Source organism: Pelophylax lessonae (genome assembly GCF_965119305.1).
Source record: "Pelophylax lessonae genome assembly, chromosome: 4".
NCBI classification, from domain to species: domain Eukaryota; kingdom Metazoa; phylum Chordata; class Amphibia; order Anura; family Ranidae; genus Pelophylax; species Pelophylax lessonae.
The window spans coordinates 430,433,726-430,453,623 of record NC_138771.1 but is presented as its reverse complement, the minus strand read 5'-3'; the positions used below and the strand labels follow the sequence as shown (position 1 = coordinate 430,453,623).

At 38.2% G+C, this 19,898-nt stretch overlaps 3 protein-coding genes across 20 annotated transcripts in view; all 3 read right to left on the bottom strand.

Annotated features, from left to right (window-relative positions):
• LOC309553369 (protocadherin gamma-C5-like) overlaps positions 1-19,898 on the bottom strand; it is a 764,755-nt gene that overhangs the window by 227,472 nt on the left and 517,385 nt on the right. The window lies entirely within an intron of this gene.
• LOC309554618 (protocadherin gamma-C5-like) lies at positions 974-3,436 on the bottom strand (the record flags this gene model as incomplete). The annotated part of the gene is made up of 1 exon (XM_082256338.1): positions 974-3,436. One exon carries the CDS (start codon positions 3,434-3,436, stop codon positions 974-976), a length of 2,463 nt encoding a protein of 820 aa, XP_082112464.1.
• On the bottom strand, positions 4,419-11,223 carry LOC309554616 (protocadherin gamma-C5-like; the record flags this gene model as incomplete). Its single annotated transcript, XM_082256336.1, has 2 exons — positions 8,623-11,223; positions 4,419-4,451 (listed from the first exon to the last, which is right to left on the bottom strand). Exons 1-2 carry the CDS (start codon positions 11,065-11,067, stop codon positions 4,419-4,421), a joined length of 2,478 nt encoding a protein of 825 aa, XP_082112462.1. The 5' UTR covers positions 11,068-11,223.

The following is a 19,898-nucleotide window of genomic DNA, read 5'->3' as shown; positions in this document are numbered from 1 at the left end:
TAGCAGCTGTCATCTCCATTGCTGAAAAAGCAGTATGGTACACCAGATAATGTATAGTATCCCTCCAATAAGATTATATTTGTATTTCAGTAAGAACTCATAATACTTTAAACTAAATTTTAATTATCCCTTGAGCCTAAGCTATGAAAGCAAAAGAAGCATAAAATGAACTATTATATTGGTAAAGTATTACTAAGGATATGTTCTGAATACTCAGTCTTCTTTTATTTTTAGTTCTATGTATACTGTTGATTTATTGCAGGGAGCATGGCCTTATGTACAAATTTCAAACATTTTTAACATTTTTTTTGGATTAGACTTTTAATCTTTTAGTGACTCTTTTTTTGCATGGATCCTGCATAGTTTGTATTACATTTCACGATGGTCACATACATAATTATAATATTCTAATATTTTGAAGAAATATAATACAGTGCTTGAACAAATTGCATGTGTACACAAGACTTAGATATTTGTACCCAACAAAGCTTTAAACATTTCATTCAGTTGTATATTCAATTAAAATGTATACATTTATGCAACTAGCATATATACCTTCATCTGTGTTGATATCAGTTTTCTAAACTTTCCAGCACAGCAGCATTCTTACAAGTAAAGTGAGGGGAAACAAGTCCCCAGCAATCAGAGTTCTGGAAATTAAATTGTAACATTTCATGTACTGTATATATATATATACATACAGTATATATTGCCCCCCTCCACCCGATGCACTACAGTTGTGCTGTTATGCATGGAAAGTACAGGTGCTCCTAGGTCATGCATACATTTTGCTTTAAATGTACAGTAAACGTCCTCAATAGCAAGAAAACACATGCAGTATTTACAGTGAGAGAATCCATCTTTCACTTTCCCTGGACAGTTCAAGCAGTTTCAGAGCAGAAATAAGCATGTTTTACTCCAAATTAATATTTTAATATTTTAACACATTAAATAAAAAAAATCTTAAATAATATTATTGATACCTCACCTTGCTTGGGTCATTCAAGCAGCTTGTGTCTGATGTGCTATCATTGTCTTTAACTAGCTCCCGTAACTGTGGAAAATCCAGAGACTGTAGAAAAGCTGAATCCCGCTGCTGTGGGGCTGGGGGCACATTCGTTTGATAACATTGTCCCTGTACTCCTGGAGGAACCATTCTGACCTCCATATATTTTAGAGTTCCATCTGTGTTCAGGAAAAGAGCCGGCTGATACTGATCCATATATGATTTAGTGTCAGATCCACTAAGATAACAACAACTGCTACTAAAACCATAACTTTCCTTTCTCAGACATTTCACCAGTAGTATAATGAAAGTCACAAGGGAAACTATGCTGATTGCCACAAGAGAAACAATTAAATATAATGTCATATCTGATGGTGGTTTGGAGTTTGTGAGAAAATCTCCAGATTTGGGTTTTTCTACTACAACATCATCTGCTATAATGACAAGTACAGTAATTGTAGTAGATAATGGAGGATCCCCATGATCACTGATAGAGATGAAGAGCTGTTGCTCTGTATTTTCTGCTTCCTGAAATCCTCGTAGAGTCCTGACCTCTCCTGTATGTTTAGACACCTGGAATAGTGAAGAACTACCAGGGTCAATAACATTAAAGGCTAACCAGGCATTGTGACCAGAATCCAGATCCACTGCAGTCAGTTTTGTCACCAGATATCCAGTACTTGTAGATTTTGGGATCCTCTGTTGGACAATGAGATCCTCAGAATGTTCTGGATACAGCAGGGTGGGGGAGTTATCATTTGTATCCAATATGAATATAAAAACAGGGACAGTAGAAAATAACTTTGGAGATCCAGAATCCTCTACTTTTATGGTGATTTCTAGAGTCTGAATGTGCTCGTAGTCAAAAGAACGCTGAGCATGTATATCACCATTATTAGAATTAATGTAAACAAAAGAGGATACAGAGGATCCATCTACCTGGGTCTCAACTATAGAGTAAACCAGATCAGAGTTAACCCCCTCATCTGCATCAGTAGCAGACAGTGTACATAGAAGAGTCCCAGGGTCACTGTTCTCCTTAATGAAGGCATTATAGGTAGATTGTGTAAATGTTGGGGCATTATCATTAACATCAGAAACCCTGACAATAACAGTCATCTTAGCAGACAGTGCTGGAGAGCCCAAATCAGTAGCTGTCAGCTCAATAGTGTATTGGACTATTTTTTCTCTATCCAGATTACCATCAGTGGCCAGTGAATAATGATTTTGAACTGTGCTGATCCTAAAAGGTAATTGAGGTGACATAGCCAATTGTATGTCACCATTTATTCCTGAATCCCTGTCTTTAACGTTAATTATGCCCACAGTTGTTCCTAGTGGAATATTTTCTGGAATTTCATTCATCAAAGAAGAGAAGGAAATTTCAGGGACATTATCATTGACATCTTCTATTTCTACCTGAACCAGACAATTCCCTATCAGTCTGGGTAATCCTTTATCTTCTGCTTTAATTGATAATTCATGAAAATTTAACTGTTCATAATCCACATATCCTTTGGTAAATATTTCTCCGCTATGCTGGTTTAAATCAAATAACTGTCTTGAGGAGTCAGAAGTGTGACTATCAAAATAATACTGGATTTCTCCATTTGCCCCCTCATCCAAATCTGTTGCATTTAATGATAGCACAATAGTATTTAAAGGGAGATTTTCCTTGAGTTTAATCTTATACACTGGCTGATCGAAGACCGGTGGATTGTCATTAATATCTAACACTATTATTGTGATATGACAGGATCCAGATCTAGCTGGTTCTCCACCATCTATAGCAGTGAGAATAAGATTGTGTTCTTTTTTCTCCTCCCTATCTAACACCTTATCTAATATCATCTGAGGGATGAGAGTGCCATCCTTACGATTCTTTACAGATAATGAGAAATATGGATTTGTGTTTAATATGTACTGACTAACACCATTAATACCAACATCTAGATCTTTTGCAATTTCCAAAGCAAACTGAGTACCAGCACTTGTGAATATTTCTGTAATTTCAAAAATATACACATTGGTTAAGAATATGGGAAAATTATCATTAATATCCTGAATTTCTATGTCTATAATGAAATGCTCCAAAGGGTTTTCAGCAACCAACTGTAAACGCAGCACACAGTTCACAATGGACCCACACAGGATCTCTCTATCAAGCCTGTCATTAACAATCAAGCCTCCATTTTCCTTGTTTACAGTAAAATATTTTTGGTATTTCTCAGATGAAAAATGTAATCTGCGCTGAGAAATCCCTGCATGTTTTATGCCCAGATCCTGAGCTAAATTTCCTACCCATGTCCCTGGATCAGACTCTTCCACAATAGAATAACGAAGCTGCCCAGAGACCCAGCCCCAGCTACAAAGGAGAAGGGAGAAAGCTACTTGCCATTTCCAACACAGACAGCAGTCTCTGATGTCCATATCTTACAATGTTTCTTTGGTATTTGCTTGAACATAGATTCTGTATAATCCACAATGCCTGTAGCTGAAAAATTCTCTTCCTAACATTGAAAAAATAATCCACCCAGAGAAAAACATATCCACGGCATTGTCTTTTTTGCAAAGCAGCTCCTCTTTGTGTGTGAGGAAAGAAGGGAGGGTGAATCACTGAGCCAGGGGGAGGAGAGAGCAGAGGTAGCCTGAATAGATCTAGCTGTGCTGCTAAATGTGCTAATCCTGCCCTCTTCTGGCCAATAATGTAAACTTCACCCACCAATTTAATGTGAAGAAATGACAATTCCTTTTTTGACACAATTTGCTTTATGTGCTGTAATAATTAAAAAATATATTATATACTTTTTTGTTTTGCTCAATGCATAATATTCTGAAAGTTATGTATTATATATATATGCAGTGTATCACAATTGTCAGGATATACCCAGTGCTGAAAAAGTAGTGTGGTTAAAATACATTATAGTTCTTGTAAATTATATTTGTGTTTGAGTGAGAAGTATGAGAACTTAAAACTGAACTGCCAGTAAATATAAAAAACATGCAATAATGCAGGTCTACAATCATTAATAGATTGTTCGTTTTTTTTTTTTTTAAATACAAGCAATACATTTTACCTGGTATCAGCTTTATGCTGTAACTGTGCAGAAGGAGAGGATATGTGTTTATCACTGTGCTGCTTTACAGGTTGGGATGGTTTGTGGGATGAACCAGGCTTTTAGGAAATAGGATGAAATATGCTAGCCATCAGAATGAGGACATATAGTGGCACCAAAATTACTGCAAATAAGTTTCTTGACTAAAAGGGAATATTGCATCAAAAACTGATTTTATTTAATCTTATTTTTGGCTTGAGGTTTGTTTAAAAATTGGAAATGTTGGTATGTGTTAAATATGTTGATGTGTTGGTATTATATTAGTTAAAAAAAAAAACTTCAGTCTACCAACTCACTTAACATAGATTAACATAGTAGACAATGTTAAGCTAGAAATGAAAAAGGAAAAACAAACATTGTGCATTCTTATAAATTGAGTGTCTAATCTCAGTTTTTGTTACCTATTCTATGTTGAAAATAAAGTGTGCACCAATGGTGCATTGAAAAAATTAATTTAAACTAACTTGTAAAAATATTTTTCATCCCTTTCATAATTGTCACAGACATATACATTAGAGTTCTACTAACTTTTATAGTGCGCTACAAAAAATTTAGAAAACCTTTTACTATGACATGCATGAAATCAAAACGCTATACAGATCCTGTTTTTGATTATGTTGCCAAAATACAAACATATACTGTGAGAAACCAAATTTATACAGCAAAATAAAAGTGTAACATTAAGTAACACAAAGTGAATGTTTTCCTGCATAAATTGAGTTTTACTTGCAACATTCATTGCATATAGAGTACAAATCATACTTGGGGTTATTTCTATATGGATACAAGTACAGTATTGCCCTTTAGTTAATAAAGGTAAATCCAATAAAAACTAACAATAACAGTGGTGAATCATTCAATGATGCTGTCAGAGAATTCTCAAAATATGGAAGTGGCATCTTCAGAATGGGTGCTGAAACTACAGTATTATTTGTGCTAATCATAACCACAGACAGACAAACCTGACCTCAGTCATTATTCACACTTGCTGTACACGTCAGTACAATCCCATTACTGCTAATAAAAACTGAACAAGAAAAAAAACATGGTTTGGATTACCTCCAACACGTCTACTTTTCACCTTTGTTTGTATGATAAATACCTTGTGCTATAATTAATTATTGAGCCAAAGATTGTTTCCAAAAAAATCGCAATTTGGCAGAGTAAGACAAACAAAAAGTAAATGTACGGCACTAATAAAAGGAGCATACACTGATCAATCAAAACCATGTTAGGTAGCAAATTAATATGTTGACCCTGAAGAAGATGTATTGAAAGAAGAAAAAAATGGGCAACTATGAGGATTTGAAAGACTTTGACAAGGACCAAATTGTAATGGCTAGACGACTGGGCCTGAGCAACTTCAAAACTGAAGCTTTTGTGGGATGTTCTGGGTCTGCAGTAGTCAGGACCAACCAAAAGTATGAAAAGTGGTAAACCAGCATCAGGGTCATAAGCGGTGAAGGCGAATATAGGCGAACATAGGCTGAAAACAGAAGAACAGCTACTGTAGCTCAAACTGCTGGAAAAGTTATTGCTGATTCTGGTAGAATAGTGTCAGAACACAGTGCTTCTCAGTTTGTTTCATGTGGGGCTGTGTACCCTCAGACCAGTCATTGTGCCCACAGACAGCCATTAGCATCTACAGAAGGCAGATGAGCATCAACTATACCACAGAGCAATCATGTGGATGGCTGGGTGCATATGTGTCGCTTACCTGAGGATTCCATGTACAGAGGATTCCATGCCTCAATGGGTCAGGGCTGTTTTGGAGGCAAAAAAGGGGCCTACTCAATATTAGGTGGATGGTCATATTGTTATGGCTGATTGGTGTATCTCTTAACTGTCTCACACATCTTTTTTCCAAAATTATCTTTTGACTTGGAAATATATTGTGATTACTGAATTTTCTATTTGGGGCAAGTTCACATTTGTGGGGATAGCTCTGTTTTTGTGCAGAATAACTTCAACAAAACTGTCAGCCATGTTAAACTGCAATGTGTCTGCATTTTTCTGCACTGCTACGCACAAAAATGTAAACAAACTCAGCAAAACGCACAGTAAATCAATGCAACAGAAAGTAAATAGCAATAAACACTGATGGCTGAGAGATTATTGGCCTTTACCGTGACAGCCTCTTGAAAACAAAAAATGTAAAAAAAATGTTATATACACTACTCAAAAAAAAATATTAAAGAAACACTTTTTAATCAGAGTATAGCATCAGGTCAATTAAATTCCTGGGATATTGATCTGGTCAGTTAAGTAGCAGAGGGGGTTGTTAATCAGTTTCAGCTGCTTTGGTGTTAAGGAAATGAACAACAGGGGCACTAGATGGGCAATAATGGGATGACCTCCAAAACAGAATGGTTTTAGAGGTGAAGGCCACTGAATTTTTTTTCCCTACACATTTTTCTGACTGTTTTTTACTAGTTTTGCATTTGGCTAGGATACGTGTCACTACTGGTAGCATGAGGCCATACAAGGACCCTATACAGGTTGCACAGGCAGCCCAACCCCTCCAGGATGGCACATAAACATGTGCCAATGCCAGAAGGTTTGCTGTATCTCCCACCACAGTCTCAAGAGCATGGAGGAGATTCCAGGAGACAGGCAGTTACTCTAGGAGAGCTGGACAGGGCCATAGAAGGTCCTTAACCCAGCAGGACCAGAATCTTCTATTTTGTACAAGGAGAAAGTACAGAATGAGCACTACCAGAACCCTACAAAATGACCTCCAGCAGGCCCCTAGTGTGAATGTCTCTGACCAAACAATCAGAAACAGACTTCATGAGGGTGGCAAGAGGGACCAACGTCCTCTAGTGGGTCCTGTGCTCACTGCCCAGTGCCGTAGAGCTTGATTGGCATTTGCCATTGAACACCAGAATTGGCAGATTCACCACTGGCGCCCTGTGCTTTTCACAGAGGAGAGCAGGTTCACCCTGAGCAGATGAGACAGATGTGAATCTGGAGAAGTCATTGAGAATGTTATGCTGCATGTAACATTGTTCAGCATGACTGGTTAGGTGGTGGGCCAGTAATGATCTGGGGAAGCATATCCATGGAGGTACGCAGAGACCTCTACAGGCTAGACAATGGAACCCTGACTGACATTAGGTATTGGGATAAAATCCATGGACCCATTGTCACACCCTACACTGGTGCAGTGAGTCCTGGCTTCATGTGGCAATGCCTGGCCTCATGTGGCAAGACTATGCAGCCAGTTCCTGGAGGTTGAAGTAAATGATACCATTGAATGGTCCCCACGCTCACCTGACCCAAATCCAATAGAACTCTGGGACATTATGTTTTGGCTAATCTGATACCACTAGGTCTCACCTTAGTCTGTCCCTGATCCAGATCTAGGAGTGAATACCTCAGGACAGATTTGTCGTCTCAAAAGGAGCATGCCCTGACATTTTCAGGCATGCATACAAGCACATGGGGGCCATACAAACTACTGAGTACCATTTTGAGTTGCTGCAATAAAATTTCAGCAAAATGGACTAGGCTGCTGCATCACTTTTTCACTTTGGTTTTCGAGGTGCCTTTGAATTCAACCCTCTGTAGGTTGATCATTTTAATTTCCATCAAACGATGTGGCATGCTTTCGTTCCTAACACATTACCCAGTCCATATCAGTACAGATATCCAGCATGAGATTTTGCCCTATGTAGATCTGATGTGTTTTCAAAGTGTTCCTTTAATTTTTTTGACAAGTGTATTTCAGTTTACCATCCTTTGTGCTGGCTACATTAATTTTCTTTTGCCACACTTTTTTTTCTTTTTCTATTCAACTAGTTATTCTGCCAATAACACAATTACAGTCCAAGGATAACTGCACTCACTCAAACTACTGTATCAGGACAACACAAACAGGGTAAGGCTATAGGATGCCACCCCTCTCTTCTTCTCCCAATAACATAGAAGGTGTGGTTCTGTATTCCTCAAAGATAGCTGTGAAAAATGCAACTGATAACATTCAGTACAGGCAGAGAGCACAAGTTAAACTCAAGATTTCTGCCAAGACCAACAGGTATTAAACAGATATAGCAAAATTATTTAAATGGCACGTTTAACAGACCAAAAGGGGCACAATAAGAAAAATGCACTAGGCAGACATTAATATTAAAGTGTTTATATACCCTTTCAGAATTATAAGATAACCACATGTGGAAAAAGATGGAAACAACCAATGCATTGAAGTACTACCAGCAAGTTTTAATGTACTATCAGCATGGTTTTAAACCTTTCAAATTCTGTATGCAAGCACATGCACACATCATATCCCCAACAATGCAGGGATGCATCTATCAGGAGCTCACCACACTACATTTTGAGACACAGTGGGGTTGTTCCATTATCTGATAGTGGAAACATAAAATTAGGTCTAAAATCTCATTACATTTTGACCTTCAATATTGATAATTGCCCACAACTTTGCATTAGAAGCTATGAACTAAAATAAAACATAAATTGTAAATAATTATAATACCTCACCTTGCTTGAGTCATTTAAGCAGTTTGCATCTGATGTGCTATCACTGTCTTTAACTAGTTCCCGTAGCTGAGGAAAGTCCAGAGACTGTAGAAAAGCAGAATCCCTCTGTTGTGGGGCTGGGGGCACATTAGTTTGGTAACATTGTCCTTGTCCTGGAGGAACCATCCTGACCTCCATATATTTTAAGGTTCCATCTGTGTTCAGGAAAAGAGCCGGCTGATACTGATCCATGTATGATTTGGTGTCAGACCCACTAAGATAACAACAACTGCTACTATACCCATAACTTTCTTTCCTCAGACATTTCACCAGTAATATAATGAAAGTCACAAGGGAAACCAAACTGATAGCCACAAGAGAAACAATTAAATATAAAGTCATATCTGATGGTGATTTGGAGTTTATGAGGAAATCTCCAGATTTAGGTCTTTCTACTAAAACCTCATCTGCTATACTGACAACTACAGTGACAGTGGTAGATAATGGAGGATCCCCATGGTCACTAATAGAGATGACTAGTTGCTGTTCTGTCTTTTCTATCTCCTGAAAACCTTGTGCAGTCCTGACCTCTCCTGTATGTTTAGACACCTGGAATAGTGAAGGACTAGCAGGGTCAATTAGGTTAAAGACCAGCCAGGCATTGTGACCAGAGTCCAGATCCACTGCTGTCAATTTTGTCACCAGATATCCAGCACTTGTAGATTTCGGGATCCTCTCTTGGACAATGAGATCCTCAGAGTGTTCCGGATACAGCAAGGTGGGGGAGTTGTCATTTGCATCCAATATGAATATAAAGAGAGGGACAGTAGAAAATAACTTTGAAGATCCAGAATCTTCTACTTTTATGGTGATTTGTAGAGTCTGAATGTGCTCATAGTCAAAGGAACGCTGAGCATATATATCACCATTATTAGAATTAATGTAAACAAAAGAGGAAACAGATGATCCATCTATCTGGGTTTCTACTATAGAGTAAACCAGATCAGAGTTCACCCCCTCATCTGCATCAGTAGCAGACACTGTACATAGAAGAGTTCCTGGATCACTGTTCTCCTTAATGAAGGCATTATAGGTAGATTGTGTAAATGTTGGAGCATTATCATTAACATCAGAAACCCTGAGACTAACAATTGTGCTACTGGACAGAGCCGGAAAGCCTAAATCAGTAGCAATCAGTTCAATAGTGTATTGGGAATTTTTTTCTCTATCTAGATTCCCATCAGTGATCAGTGAATAACGATTTTTAACTGTTCTGATCTTGAATGGTAATTGTGGAGACATATCCAATTGTATTTCTCCATTTTTCCCAGAATCTTTATCTCTAACATTAATTATTCCCACAGTTGTTCCTATTTGTATATTTTCTGGAATCTCATTTATTAAGGAGGTAAAATAAATTTCTGGGGGATTATCATTGACATCTTCTATTTCCACCTGAACCAGACAATTCCCTATCAGACTGGGTAATCCTTTATCTTCTGCTTTAATTGACAATTCATGAAGATAAAGCTCTTCATAATCTATATTTCCTTTGATAAAGATTTCTCCGCTATGCTGGTTCAAATCAAATAACTGCCTTGAGGATTCAGAAGTGTGACTATCAAAATAATACTGAATTTCTCCATTCGTCCCCTCATCCAGATCTGTTGCATTTAATAGCAGTACAGTGGCATTTAAAGGGAGATTTTCCTTCAGTTTAATCTTATAAATTGATTGATTAAAAACTGGTGGATTATCATTAATATCTAACACTATTATTGTGATATGACACGTTCCTGATCTAGCCGGTTCTCCGCCATCTATAGCAGTGAGAATAAGACTGTGTTTTTGTTTTTCCTCCCTATCTAACACCTTCTCTAATATTAGCTGTGGGATAAGAGTGCCATCTATACGTTTTTTTAGGGATAAAGAAAAATAAGGATTTGTGTTTAATATGTACTGACTAACACCATTAATACCAACATCTAAATCCTTTGCTATTTCTAAGGCAAACTGAACACCAGGACTTGTCACCAGTTCTGTAATTTTAATAATATGATCTTTATTTTGGAAAGTGGGGAAATTATCATTGATATCCTGAATCTCTATGTCTATGCTAAAAATCTCCAAAGGGTTTTCAGCAACCACCTCTAAATGCAACATACAGCTCACAATAGATCCACAAAGGATCTCTCTATCAATCCTGTCATTAATAGTCAGCCCTCCATTTTCCTTATTTACAGTAAAATATTTTTGGTATTTCTCAGATGATAAATGTAATCTGCGCTGAGCAATCTCTGCACGTTTTATGCCCAGATCCTGAGCTACATTTCCTACCCATGTCCCTGGATCAGACTCCTCCACAATAGAATAACGAAGCTGCCCAGAGACCCAGCCCCAGCTACAAAGGAGAAGGGAGAAAGCTACTTGCCATTTCCAACACAGACAGCAGTCTCTGATGTCCATATCTTAAGATAGGTCCTTGATATTTGATTGAGCATAGATCCTGTGTAATCCACAATGCCTTTTGCTGTCAAAATGCTCTTCTTAACATTGAAAAAATAATCCATCCATAGAAAAACATCCTTGGCATTATCTTTTCTGTACAGCAGCTCCTCTTTGTGTGTGAGAGAAGAGATGGGAGGGTGAATCACTGAGCCAGGGGGAGGAGAATGCAGCCTTAGCTAGAACTGATCTAGCTGTAAGATTCTAAATATGCCAAGGCTGCCCTCTTCTGGCCATAATGTGAATCCACCTATTCAAAGTAAGGAAATCTAGAAAATATTCAGTTTCATTTGTATTATTATTATGTTTATTTATTTTAGGAAATAAATTCAATTGGCATTACTCCTCTAGTTCATGAACATTTTTTTTTTGTAAGTAATCCTCTTTTAAGATGATTTTTGTTTGTGAATTATATTATTTTAAAGATACATGGTTGTGATTTGTAAAAGTAAAACAATGATAGCAAAAAAAATAACTTTTACAATTAAACAAATGTCTTGCTAGACAATTACTTAGCTAGAGATTCAATTATGCGCCTTGTTATTTATTTTAATCCCTTGAATGTGTAATATTGGGCTTCATTATCTATATTACTTTTGTTATAACTAATGTTTATAATGGTTTGTTATTAAGGTAAATCCTGTTACTGTATATTACCTGTAAGAAAACATTTATTATAACTAATTTATTATAACTATGCATTTATTATAACATCTGTTTAAAAGAATCATATGTAGAGTAGATTTAACTATTTCATTTAGCTGGACAATTATTCTCAATATGTGGTAGTGCACATGTGTGATCACGAACAGGATCACAACAGATTGACCTATACAATGACAGCGTCTTGAAAACACAATATGTAAAAAAAAGAAATGTGCATAAAAATTCAGGTAAACGCTCAGAAAATGCAAGTAAAGGCGGGTGAATGTTTTTGGTTTTTTTATCGCCAAAAAAAAGTTTATGGAAACAAAAGGGAGACAAAACAAAACATTGCCAAAGAGTACATATGTACACACATAGAGAAAAAGTAGAAACAAAAAAGTACCAAACTGCAATGATACCACCGCTCGTATCCACAAAACCATGACATCCATATTACTTCCCACATTCTTTATGGCAGGGGTCTTCAAACTACGGCCCTCCAGTTGTCCAGGAACTACAATTCCCATCATGCTCAGTCATGACTGTGTAATAAGTTTTCCAATGCCTCATGGGACGTGTAGTTCCGCAACAGCTGGAGGGCCATAGTTTGGAGATCCCTGCTCTAGGGTAAAGTTTTTACTAGGATCCCAGGAAGAAGCGACGACCCATTGGAAAAATCTCCCTATGGATGCCCTAGGGCAGGGGTCTTCAAACTACGGCCCTCCAGGTGTTCATGAACTACAATTCCCATCATGCCTAGTCATGTCTGTGAATGTCAGAGTATTACAATGCCTCATGGGATGTGTAGTTCCGCAACAGCTGGAGGGCCGTAGTTTGAGGATCCCTGCTTTATGGAATCCCAAAACCCAAATGTCCCATCAGAGGCTTCACAAACCTTAATTTAAACAAGTAGTCATGTTAATATTAAATCAACTGGAGAAAAACCTGGGGTATCTAGCCACAGGGACCCTAATTAATCAAATTTATCCAGTCAACCTCTGCGTTGAAAGATGTATTTCTCTAAGCGTAACATGTCTCCCATCTGAGCAATCCATACCTTTAACGAAGGTGGATTAACATCTTTCCAATGCCTGATAATTAGTTTATGAGCCTGGAAGAGTGCTCTACCAGTGGCTTGTTTAGAAATAACATCAATTGGGAGATTATCCAATATATCCAGTATACAGGGTTTAGGATCTGCCTGGATGCTGACCTGAAATACCTTACTAATGGTTTTGAGAGCGCCCATCCACAAAAGGTGTAACTTTGGACAATGCCATAAAGGTTGAATTAAGTTACCATGGTCTCTGACACATCTAGAGCAGACCGGATTCTCTCTTATCCCCATTTTAAATAGCCTTACTGGGGTGAGGTGGGCCCTTAATAGAATATAGAGCCGAGGCAACTGCTGTGTACCGCCTGCAATGCCTCCTCACACTCCTCAAATGGACCCCCATCAATATCCACTTGACCGCAGCCCCAGAGGGGAAGACTTTCAAACAAATGGACGTAACATGGCATAACTCCTGGAGCTAAACCCTTTAGTATGTAGAAGTAGAAGTATGAAGAAGTAGAAGTATGATACTTCTACCATATAATTAAATAAAGGGGATGAGGATTGTAACCATGTGTCTGCCCCTGTTTGTGCCCTTACAGCATTTACAGACATAGGATAACTGCACTCACTCAAGCTACTGTATCAGAACAACAAAAATAGGGTAAGACTATAGGATGCCGCCCTTCTCCTCTTCCCCATAACACACAGGGTGTGGTTCTATATTCCTCAAAGATATCTGTGAAAAATGTAACTGATAACATTCAGCACAGGCAGAGAACACAAGAAGTTAATCTCATGAGAATTCTGGCAAGATCAACAGGTGTTAAACAGATATAACAAAACCATTTTAGTGATACTTTTAACAGACCAAAATGAGCCAAATAAGGCAAATACATTAGGCAGACATTGATTTTAAAGAGTTTACATACCCTTTCAGAATTTTAAGCGAACCACATGTGGAGAAAGCTGAAAACAACCTTTGAAGTACTACTAGCAAGTTTTAATGTAGTATCAGCATGATTTTAAACCTTTCAAATCCTGTATGCAAACACATGCCCACATCATATCCCCAACAATTCAGGGATGCATCTATCAGGAGCTCACCACACTGCATTGTGAGACACAGTGGAGTTGTTCCATTATTGGGTACTGGAAACTTAAAATTAAGTCTAAAATCTCATTGAATTTTGACCTTTGGTATTAATAATTATCCACAACTTTTCATTTGAAGCTACGAGCTAAAATAAAAAGAAAATTTTAAATATTAATAAGAATACCTAACCTTGCCTGGGAAATTTAGGCAGCTTGTTTCTGATGTGCTATCACTGTCTTTAACTAGATCCCATAGCTGAGGAAAATCCAGAGACTGTAGAAAAGCAGAATCCCTCTGTTGTGGGGCTGGGGGCAAATTAGTTTGGTAGCATCGGGTGGGGACTATGCAGAGTGTTCTTTCGGAGTGCTGAAGGCTGTCTGGTGGAGGAAATGCCTCTGTAGTCTTAACACTGCAGCCAAACGCTCTGTCAGCCAATTGGCTGATGCTTCACCCCTTTGTAAAGTAGTCTGCCTACTTGCGCGATGCCTCACTTACCTGACCTCCGTCCTGTGATAAGATAGTCCCGATTCCTATCCTCCGCTGATGGTGTAGATGCCGTTCCCGGTTGCCTCACTTCAGTCAGTTCCGCCCGCCATCCGCGTCTGGAACTCTCGTGGTCGCACCGGCGGTCTACAGGAACACATCACAGGGAAGCACCTATTGTGGTGTACACCACCTGCATTATTTATTTATATCCTTTTGATACATTTCACCCCTGTGATGATATTTACTATGCACCGGCCGGTACCCTGTTAATTGTTTTATGTTGTATGTCTTGTATCTTGTTTATACTGGTTACACAATGCACATGATTAGTATCTGAACGGTTATGTATTCACATATGATTTTTCTACAATAAATTGCTATGATTTACTACGGACATGTATTATTGAAATACAGGGACCTACCTTAGCATTTTAAATTTAAACGCTCCACAAATTAACCTTATGCTACTATAACCATAACTTTCTTTCCTCAGACATTTCACCAGTAATATAATGAAAGTCACAAGGGAAACCAAACTGATAGCCACAAGAGAAACAATTAAATATAAAGTCATATCTGATGGTGGTTTGGAGTTTACAAGGAAATCTCCAGATTTAGGTCTTTCTACTACAACCTCATCTGTTATACTAACAAATACAGTGACAGTGGTAGATAATGGAGGATCAGGGCAGCCATTAGAAATTTCGGGACCCCTTACACAGCTTTAGGCCTGGGCCCCTCTGGGCCTGACCACCAACATTCCGCAGGGCCCGCCCTCTGGCCATCCCACCGAATCCGCCTACTGGCCATCCCACTGAGTCCTTCAGTGCACCCACTTCTATTTTAACACTCTTACAACTTAATAAATGAAAATGATTCCAATCCATCAAAGAGACATCCCCATATATTCAGCAAAGAGACATCCCAATCCAGTAAAGAGGCGGCTTCAGATATTCACCAAAGAGACATTATAATCCAACAAAGAGATGGCCTCATATATTCAGCAAAGAGACATCCCAATCCAGTAAAGAGACCGCCTCATATATTCAGTAAAGACACATCCCAATCTGGTAAAATGACAGCCTCATATATTCAGCAAAGAGATATCCCAATCCAGTAAAGAGACAGCCTCATATTTTCAGCAAAGAGACAGCGCAATCCAGCAAAGAGACATCCCTTCAGCTGCATCGGCTTACTCTGCAGCCCACATGCTTTAGCAATTGCTAGTTACTACAGCAGCAACAACTCGGTCTCATTGGTTGGGGCCTGGTCAGCCAGGCCCCTCGGAACACCTGGGCCCCCTACATGTGTACGGGCTGTCCCCCCCTGATGGCTGCCCTGTGGAGGATCCCCATGATCACTGATAGAGATGACTAGTTGCTGTTCTGTCTTTTCTGTCTCCTGAAAACCTTGTACAGTCCTAACCTCCCCTGTATATTTAGACACTTGGAATAGTGAAGAACTGGCATGGTCAAAGAGGTTAAAGGACAGCCGGGCATTGGGACAATTATCCAGATCCACTGCAGTCAGTTTTTTCACCAGATATCCAGCACTTGTAGATTTCGGGATCCTCTCTTGGACAATGAAATCCTCAGAGTGTTCCGGATACAGCAGGGTGGGGGAGTTGTCATTTGTATCCAATATGAATATAAAGAGAGGGACAGTAGAAAATAACCTTGGAGATCCAGAATCTTCTACTTTTATGGTGATTTGTATGGTCTGAATGTGCTCATAGTCAAAGGAACGCTGAGCATATATATTACCATTATTAGAATTAATGTAAACAAAAGAGGATACAGAGGATACATCTATCTGGGTCTCTACTATAGAATAAACCAGATCAGAGTTAACCCCCTCATCTGCATCAGTAGCAGACACTGTACATAGAAGAGTCCCTGGGTCACTGTTCTCCTTAATGAAGGCATTATAGGTAGATTGTGTAAATGTTGGAGCATTATCATTAACATCAGAAACCCTGAGACTAACAAGAGTGCTACTGGACAGAACCGGAGAGCCTAAATCAGTAACAGTCAACTCAAGATTTCTGCCAAGATCAACAGGTTAACAAATATAACAAAACTAACTAAATGGCACATTTAACAGACCAAAAGGGGCCCAGTAAGACAAATGCATTAGGCAGACATTAATAATAAACTGTTTACATACCCTTTTAGAATTATAAGATAACCACATGTGGAAAAAGATGGAAACAACCAATGCTTTGTAGTACTACCAGCAAGTTTTAATGTAGTATTAGCATGATTTTAAACCTTTCAAATTCTGTATGCAAGCACATGCCCACATCATATCCCCAACAATGCAGGGATGCATCTATCAGGAGCTCACCACACTGCACTGTGAGACACAGTGGGGTTGTTCCCTTATCAGGTAGTGGAAACTTAAAATTGGGTCTAAAATCTCATTACATTTTGACCTTCAATATTGATAATTGCCCACAATTTTGCATTAGAAGCTATGAACTAAAATAAAAACTAAATTGTAAATAATAATAAGAATACCTCACCTTGCTTGGGTCATTTAAGCAGTTTGCATCTGATGTGCTATCACTGTCTTTAACTAGTTCCCGTAGCTGAGGAAAATCCAGAGACTGTAGAAAAGCTGAATCCCTCTGTTGTGGGGCTGGGGGCACATTTGTTTGGTAACATTGTCCTTGTCCTGGAGGAACCATCCTGACCTCCATGTATTTTAAGGTTCCATCTGTGTTTAGGAAAAGAGCCGGCTGATACTGATCCATGTATGATTTGGTGTCAGATTCACTAAGATAACAGCAACTGCTACTATACCCATAACTTTCTTTCCTCAGACATTTCACCAGTAATATAATGAAAGTCACAAGGGAAACCAAACTGATAGCCACAAGAGAAACAATTAAATATAAAGTCATATCTGATGGTGATTTAGAGTTTATGAGGAAATCTCCAGATTTAGGTCTTTCTACTAAAACCTCATCTGCTATACTGACAACTACAGTGACAGTGGTAGATAATGGAGGATCCCCATGATCACTGATAGAGATGACTAGTTGCTGTTCTGTCTTTTCTATCTCCTGAAAACCTTGTGCAGTCCTGACCTCTCCTGTATGTTTAGACACCTGGAATAGTGAAGCACTAGCAGGGTCAATTAGGTTAAAGGCCAGCCAGGCATTGTGACCAGAGTCCAGATCCACTGCTGTCAATTTTGTCACCAGATATCCAGCACTTGTAGATTTTGGGATCCTCTCTTGGACAATGAGATCTTTAGAGTTTTCCGGATACAGCAGGGTGGGGGAGTTGTCATTTGTATCCAATATGAATATAAAGAGAGGGACAGTAGAAAATAACTTTGGAGATCCAGAATCTTCTACTTTTATGGTGATTTGTAGAGTCTGAATGTGCTCATAGTCAAAAGAACGCTGAGCATATATTTCACCATTATTAGAATTAATGTAAACAAAAGAGGATACAGAGGATCCATCTATCTGGGTCTCTACTATAGAATAAACCAGATCAGAGTTAACCCCCTCATCTGCATCAGTAGCAGACACAGTGCATAGAAGAGTCCCTGGGTCACTGTTCTCTCTAATGAAGGCATTATAGGTAGATTGTGTAAATGTTGGAGCATTATCATTAACATCGGAAACCCTGAGACTAACAATTGTGCTACTGGACAGAGCCGGAAAGCCTAAATCAGTAGCAATCAGTTCAATAGTGTATTGGGAATTTTTTTCTCTATCTAGATTCCCATCAGTGATCAGTGAATAACGATTTTTAACTGTTCTGATCTTGAATGGTAATTGTGGAGACATATCCAATTGTATTTCTCCATTTTTTCCAGAATCTTTATCTCTCACATTAATTATTCCCACAGTTGTTCCTATTTGTATATTTTCTGGAATCTCATTCATTAAGGAGGTGAAAGAAATTTCTGGGGGATTATCATTGACATCTTCTATTTCCACCTGAACCAGACAATTCCCTATCAGACTGGGTAATCCTTTATCTTCTGCTTTAATTGATAATTCATGAAGATACAGCTCTTCATAATCTATATTTCCTTTTATAAAGATTTCTCCACTATATTGGTTCAAATCAAATAACTGCCTTGAGGATTCAGAAGTGTGACTATCAAAATAATACTGAATTTCTCCATTTGCCCCCTCGTCCGGGTCTGTTGCATTTAATGACAATACAACTGTATTTAGAGGGAGACTTTCCTTCAGCTTGATTTTATAAATTGATTGATTAAAAACTGGTGGATTATCATTAATATCTAAAACTGTTATGGTGATATGACACGTTCCTGATCTAGCCGGTTCTCCGCCATCTATAGCAGTGAGAATAAGACTGTGTTCTTGTTTTTCCTCCCTATCTAACACTTTCTCTAATATCAGCTGAGGAATGAGCATGCCATCTATACGTTTTTTTAAGGATAATGAGAAATAAGGGTTTGTGTTTAAGGTGTACTGATTAACACCATTAATGCCAACATCCAAATCCTTCGCTATTTCTAAGGCAAACTGAGCACCAGGATTGGTAAACACTTCTGTAATTTTAATAATATAATCATTAATTAAGAAAGTGGGGAAATTATCATTGATATCCTGAATCTCTATGTCTAGACTAAAAATCTCCAAAGGATTTTCAGCAACCACCTCTAAATGCAACATACAGCTCACACTTGATCCACACAGGATCTCTCTATCAATCCTGTCATTAACAGTAAAGCCTCCATTTTCCTTATTTACAGTAAAATATTTTTGGTATTTCTCAGATGATAAATGTAATCTGCGCTGAGCAATCTCTGCACGTTTTATGCCCAGATCCTGAGCTACATTTCCTATCCATGTCCCTGGATCAGACTCCTCCACAATAGAATAACGAAGCTGCCCAGAGACCCAGCCCCAGCTACAAAGGAGAAGGGAGAAAGCTACTTGCCATTTCCAACACAGACAGCAGTCTCTGATGTCCATATCTTAAGATAGGTCCTTGGTATTTGATTGAGCATAGATCCTGTGTAATCCACAATGCCTTTAGCTGTCAAAATGCTCTTCCTAACATTGAAAAAATAATCCATCCATAGAAAAACATCCAGGGCATTATCTTTTCTGTACAGCAGCCTTTCTTTGTGTGTGAGGAAAGATGGGAGGGTGAATCACTGAGCCAGGGGGAGGAGAGTGCAGGCTTAGCTAGAATTGATCTTGCTGTAAAATTCTAAATATGCCAAGGCTGCCCTCTTCTGGCCATAATGTGAACTTCATCTACCAATTCAAGGTAAAAAAAATCAGGAAAATACTGTATTGCATTTTTAACACTATTTTGTTTATATATTTTGAGAATTAAATTAGTATTAGATACTCTTCTAGTTCATGAATATTTGTTTTTTTAAGTATTTATCTTTTTACATTATATTTGTTTGGGAATTATATTATTTTAAATATATATGCTGATGATCTGGATGACCTGTTGAGAGTAAAACAATGGTAGCAAAAGAAATATAACTTTGAAAATTAAA